This window comes from Aphanomyces invadans, assembly GCF_000520115.1.
Source record: "Aphanomyces invadans strain NJM9701 unplaced genomic scaffold supercont1.70, whole genome shotgun sequence".
Taxonomy (NCBI): Eukaryota; Oomycota; class Saprolegniomycetes; order Saprolegniales; family Verrucalvaceae; genus Aphanomyces; species Aphanomyces invadans.
In genome coordinates this window covers 18,703-24,482 of record NW_008580215.1, presented here as the reverse complement: position 1 = coordinate 24,482, position 5,780 = coordinate 18,703, and the positions used below count along the sequence as shown (strand labels likewise).

Genomic DNA, 5,780 nt, shown 5'->3' with positions numbered 1-5,780 from the left:
ACAGTGCACGTAGGTGCAGGCATGACGTACTCGCCACCGCGACCTCCACACGTGCTCACGACCTCTTGCGATAGATAATGGCGTCCGCCTTGGCCACCATGACGAATGGACTGCCGCCGTACATAGTGCTGGCAATATTCCACCGCAAGTTTGTCGATGTAAACCGAGCCGTCACGTCGACGCGTACATGCCCAAGAAGGTCCTTGCCGCTGGCATTTATGCGCACTATCACAGGAAGTGAAATGCGTCGCATTGTAGTCCACTCGGGACTCATTTAACCATTGACGTTCACTGCACGTTGGTGCACGCCGTTCAAGAGATCTCGGCGCGCTTCCCCATGTTCGACTCCCTCCTCTTGGACATCCGCGACCACCGCGCCAATACGTGTCCGACGCTAGGGATCTCGGCCGTTGAGTCGAATAGGTAGGCACACGCAAGGGCCTCACGGCGCATTCGTTGGCGCTGCTTCAAGGTGAATGGGCAATCACGGGGCATTCGTTGTTTCATGTGGCCATCCCCCGAGATAGAGAATTTGGATCCGCGTTGGATGCGGTACTGCAGCTCCACGGCTACGGCAGGCAGTATCCACCGCCGTCGGTGTGTGGAACCGAGCGGTCCGAGTTTCTCGGAGGCCATGTCGTCGAGTGTGTCAAAGACGACTCTCACGATTGTGCTCATGGTAATCTGCCGTAGAACGTATCGATACGGCATGTCGCGTGGACAAGCGATGCAGTTGAAACACCTCCGAGGAACGGAAACGCCGGGCGGCAATGTCGACTCTGGTGTTCTCCAACGGAAGCGCACGTGCACTACGCTCGCAACAGCCATCATAGCCCTTTTGCACTCGACCTCATTTACCAAGTCATGATTGTGGAGACGTTTGTCCAGTTGAACCAAGAATACGTTGCGCTATCCGTTACCGTTGTGCTACCGACACGTGAAATGGCTGGAGACAGGACCTTCATGGCGCCTCGCGCACCTTTGACGTTGTACAAAACGCCGCGGTCGACATTCGACGTTGATGGTCGTATCATACATGCTTCGCGTCCTCTCATGCACACCGTCGAGAGATTTTGCTCCTTGGGGACCATGCTCCGTTTGCCGTGGCAGGTCGTAGACGATGTCAAGGTTAGACTGTGGCTGTTTCATCACGTCGATAAGTGCTCAACACGGTCGCTCATGCATGCCACCGCCATTCAAGGGCTGTTCGGTAGTACCTCTGCAATGTGCTATCGTCCATCCGTTCTGACGACACAGTCGGTCTTGAAGGTGCGTGGCGCTCTCGAGCACCGTCCTATGCTCCAACGTCGTCTGCGTGCGTGGTATCCCGCATTCGCGTCCTCCATGCAGCCAGCATCCGACGTATCGGCGGCGGCCGCGCCTGCCCCTCGTTGCTTTTGCGATCTCATTGTCATAATTGCTGCTCCCTCCGCCCAATCAAATCCGTCGAATGTGTTGATTGGCCCATCTTTTGGAAGGTATGCAGGGAAGAAGTCCGAATCGGCCATTTTCCAATCGTCATGGCACCAGCTCCACACGAGTCAACGCTGGCGCTGTCAATTAAGAAGAGCCTCGCCGCGTCCACGGGCGCAATGATCACGTCCTTGTTCGTCACTCCTCTCGATGTTGCCAAGGTCCGCCTCCAATCTCAGAGCAATCCGAAGCAGTATCGACCGCCGAAGGCCTGGTCGGCATGCCATCCGTCGTGTGGAAGCGCGACTCGTGGAGCCGCCAGCATGTTGGCCATGGCGCGACCGCAAACGTTGTGTGTGGCTTGTGTGCGCCAACTGAGTATGCAGTGTGCTGTGCCACGCCGTCATCTTCATGGCACCGTCGACGCGCTCCGGTTTGTGTTCCGCACGGAAGGTCTCCGCGGACTCTTTGCTGGCCTTCCCCCGACTCTCATGCTTGCAGTCCCATCCACAGTGCTCTACTATACATCATACGACCATCTCGTCCGCGAAGGATCGCGTCAGTTTCCCGAACTGACGCCGCTGATGCCACTCGTCGCAGGAAGTTCCGCCCGCATTGTGGCGGCCACCGTTGTGTCCCCACTCGAGCTCGTGCGTACTCGGATGCAAAACGGCGTGGAGAAGAACATGTGGTCAATCTTGCGCCGATCCGTGCGCGAACACGGCCTGCGCTCCCTCACACGCGGCTTGCAGGCAACTCTAGCTCGTGACGTTCCATTTTCAGCCATATACTGGACGTGCTACGAGCAGTTGAAGGGACGCCTGGCCAATCGCCCGGAGTTTGACCAACGCCCAGTCCATCTAGCATTCTGCGCTGGTGCTGCCGCAGGGATGGTGGCAGCTACGATCACTACGCCATTTGACGTTGTCAAGACCTTGCAGCAGGTGGATGGAAGCATGCAACTGTCGACGACCCAAGTGCTGCGCCGCCTCGTCACCACCCAAGGTCTCGCAGCTGTAATGACTGGACTCGCTCCACGCCTCGCCAAAATCGCGCCGTCCTGCGCCATCATGATCTCGACCTACGAAGTCGGCAAGATGTACCTGGGCGTGTCGTAGGCCCCGATTTCTCAAATAATTTATGTGCCATTTTGGCGCTCGAAAATCGTTCAGTGGCTTTGAATTTTCCGTCAAAGGCATAATCTTTTTAACATCTTTTGAGAAATCAGCCAATCATGGGCCCCCATGCAAAAGAATTTTCCCCATGGATTTTTTGCGATCCACCCGAAAATCAGCAAAAAATATTTCTTGTGGTGTTGTGTAGACGAATGACGCTGGGGGCGTCACTGCCACTGTCAGATCGCGTCATCCAACCAGCCACGTGGTTGTGACAACCCGTGATATGCTTGATTGCCGCGGTACACCCGACCTCTGTCGTTGGGCAAGACGCTGATGCCGTGGTGACTTTACTGTTTGCAGGGGTCCGGCAACGACGTCGAAATCGATGCACCCATGTGAGCACGCCAAACGATCTGGAACCATCGATGCCTCGTGTGGGCTCCAGCCGTCGCGCGTCCATGATGCCGCGTTGTGTGCAGTGTTTTCTTCTTGGACAGGTGCAGGGAAAATAAGTTTTGACGACGATTTTTAGCTGGGCATTCTCTGAATATCGCGGGGCGATACCATGGAGTTGGCCAAAACGTTGTTACGATGGAGTATTATTTAATTCTACATGGAATTTCGCGGTGCAAGTATTTTATTGGCCATGTGCCCATCTTACTGGCGTGTAATTTAATTGAGTGGGACTTGAGGCCAGCGGTCGCAGAATGCGATTGACCAATCAAATCGCGTAGTTTCATAGGGGTCGGGGTTGAGCCATTGCTTCAACCACGCCAGACAGCGTAACGATTGCCGCCCGGGCGTCGTGGCGACCCAAGCACCCATCATCCGTTGTTCCTTGCAAGTGGTAGCGCGCCGCTATGAGTCTGTTCTTCTGGAAGAAGGATGTGTCTCGCTTGACTAAGTCCTTGCATCATCTGCTGCATGAAGTGGCGCCGGCATTGCCGGACGAAAAGGATGACCTCGACGATGAGCCAGACGCGACCACGAACGGATCGACGCCACCAGAGTCTCCAACGTCGCTTGACGAACCGCCCTCGAACGCAGCGACACCTAGTGAAGTCGATGTCCTCGACGTGGATGCGACGGGTCGCGTCGAACGCCTGCTCACCAAGATCCGTCGGCTCGTATGCGGCACGCCGGACGTCCCGATTCAAACGGACGAGTGTGCGCAAGTCGTGGATATGCTGCTTCGATACCACGTCATGGAACGCCTCGTGCACCCCGATCTCCTCGTGCAAATCTCGTTTGAAGCACAGAAATCCGTCGGTGCGATCGTGAAAACGATGGTGCACCATCACCCGGCCGCGATCCGACCGATTGTGTGTCAAGTGTCGTTCCTCGGTCGGCTCTGTCAGGGATATGCATGTTCCGCGACCGAAGTCGTTCTTGTGTGTGGCTCGATGCTTCGCGACTGCCTCGATACGTTCGACGACGCGATCTCGCTGTTCCTGTCCAAGATGCCATCCGAATTCGACACCCTCGTCAACGTCGCATGCACCCACGCCCACTTCGACATTTCGTCTGATGCGCTGACCAATATCAGCTGCCTGCTGACCCATCACACCCCCGAGCTGGACGCGGAATGCGACCGTCTTTTTGCATCCTACCAGCGCCTCCTGACATCGTCCAACTACGCGACCCAACGCCATGCGCTTCAAATTTTGTCCAAGGTGCTCTTGGACCCGCGAAATGGCTCTGCCATGATGCGGTACATCTCGGACAAGCACCATTTGAAGGTAGTGATGCAGTTGCTGCGGGAAAAGAGCGACGCCCTCCGCCTCGACGCGTTCCACGTGTTCAAAATATTCGTCGCGAACCCGTCGAAACATGCCGACATTCAGTCGTTGCTCCTGCTCAATCGAGACAAACTGCTCAAGTTTGTCGTCGAGTTCGGCCAAGATCACAGCAACGCGTACCCGTCGCTGTCCGCAGAGATTCGCCTTCTCGTATTCACCCTGGAGAAGCTCGCACCTCCAGACGCCACGTCCGTGCCACCCGCGATCCCTTTGTCCGACCCAGAGCGGCCAATGACCCAAAAACAGCTCCAAGTAGAAGTTGTAGATATCTAAGTTAACAGGACGGCATGGCCCTCCAGGTGAAGCACTCATGACTCATTCAGCCAAGCTGCCGCTCACGGGACGTGGTCGCTAAACAACATCGAATATCCTGCCGAATGCAACGTCTTGCCAACCAAAGACTCGAATTCGCTGCGAGAGTCGTCGTCCACCCTGTGACATGCCTGGCCATTTGGCCGTCAAACCCGTCCTCCTCATAATCTCGACGACATGGTTCTTCATCTGCCGCAGATACGACAAGGGAGGTCATTTACTCCAACGCCGGCGCACAGGCGGCGACCGTGACCAGACGGTCGGCAGTCGACAGGTCGGGTCAACGCTTCGACCGACTCTACACGTCGTTATACTGGTTAACGTGGACGCAATCACATCTGGACGACGGTCCACCGCAAGGTGGACGGAATCGGCGACTCGAACACCCACGTTGCGTCGGCCTCGCGGACGGACGACTCGGAAATCGCGACGCCGTCCTTGATGCCAGACACAGTCACGTGCTCCGCTGTGTCGAATTTGACGTACAGCAATATGGACGAGTTGTCGTCGGCAAGCTTAATGTTGTTGAGAAAGCACCCCCGGATGTCGAGCTGGGTCAGGTCGAACTTGGTGCACCCGTTGTCGTGATGGATCTTGAATCCCTGCTTGAGCATGTTGAGGCATTCAGGGGACATGACGTCCTTCAGCAGACGAATCTCGTCGTTCTCAATCGTGGAATCCACCGCGGCTTCAAGGAATGCAGGAGAGTACACTGTGCGCAACACCAACTCGAGGGCGTGTTTCGCGCCATCCAGAAACTCGGGCAGGTCGAAGTCGCATTTGTTCGGGAACGCTTGGTGGATCATCGCAAATAACGCCATCTTCTTCACGGCAAACATGTCGGGGGAAAACACACCGGATTCGTCCCACTCGACGTATCGAGCTTTGTCCTCGATTGCTCGTTGGAACGTAGTGGGTGGATCCTTTGCGCTGCTTCCAGAGAACGTTCTAATGGCTCCATGGCGTACTCTGCCTGCATTATTCGATAGGACCTTGCTATGCAGTCGAACTGTCGTCTCCTTGGTCGGTCCACAGAACGACTGCAGGCGAATGCCGCGTGCAACTTGCCGCCACATGAGTGAGATTTGTGGTGAAAATGGCCAAAACCCTCCAAATTTAATGCCACACAAAATACATG

At 55.9% G+C, this 5,780-nt stretch overlaps 4 protein-coding genes across 7 annotated transcripts; 2 read left to right on the top strand and 2 right to left on the bottom strand.

Annotated features, from left to right (window-relative positions):
* Nucleotides 1-233: 233 nt before the first annotated feature.
* H310_14433 (hypothetical protein) lies at nt 234-1,398 on the bottom strand. 3 transcript variants are annotated; one of them, XM_008882293.1, is made up of 4 exons: nt 1,218-1,392; nt 980-1,140; nt 859-927; nt 313-809 (listed from the first exon to the last, which is right to left on the bottom strand). In XM_008882293.1, the coding sequence occupies exon 4, from the start codon at nt 709-711 to the stop codon at nt 313-315; it is 399 nt and encodes a 132-aa protein (XP_008880515.1). In that variant the 5' UTR covers nt 712-809; nt 859-927; nt 980-1,140; nt 1,218-1,392. The 3 variants fall into 3 exon arrangements, with proteins under 3 accessions (XP_008880516.1, XP_008880514.1, XP_008880515.1); XM_008882294.1 differs by having other exon boundaries at nt 234-809; nt 980-1,398; XM_008882292.1 differs by having other exon boundaries at nt 234-809; nt 859-1,398.
* Nucleotides 1,399-1,519: 121 nt separating this feature from the next.
* On the top strand, nt 1,520-2,642 carry H310_14432 (hypothetical protein; the record flags this gene model as incomplete). Its single annotated transcript, XM_008882291.1, has 1 exon — nt 1,520-2,642. A coding segment is annotated over one exon (1,012 nt), but the record flags the coding sequence as incomplete, so codon positions are not given.
* Nucleotides 2,643-3,305: 663 nt separating this feature from the next.
* On the top strand, nt 3,306-4,803 carry H310_14431 (hypothetical protein). The gene has a single exon (XM_008882290.1). The coding sequence runs from the start codon at nt 3,392-3,394 to the stop codon at nt 4,601-4,603; it is 1,212 nt and encodes a 403-aa protein (XP_008880512.1). The 5' UTR covers nt 3,306-3,391; the 3' UTR covers nt 4,604-4,803.
* On the bottom strand, nt 4,578-5,743 carry H310_14430 (the record flags this gene model as incomplete). Of its 2 annotated transcripts, XM_008882289.1 has the most annotated exons (2): nt 4,578-5,079; nt 5,129-5,743. In XM_008882289.1, coding segments are annotated over 2 exons (754 nt in total), but the record flags the coding sequence as incomplete, so codon positions are not given. The 2 variants fall into 2 exon arrangements, with proteins under 2 accessions (XP_008880511.1, XP_008880510.1); XM_008882288.1 differs by having other exon boundaries at nt 4,578-5,743.
* Nucleotides 5,744-5,780: the final 37 nt, after the last annotated feature.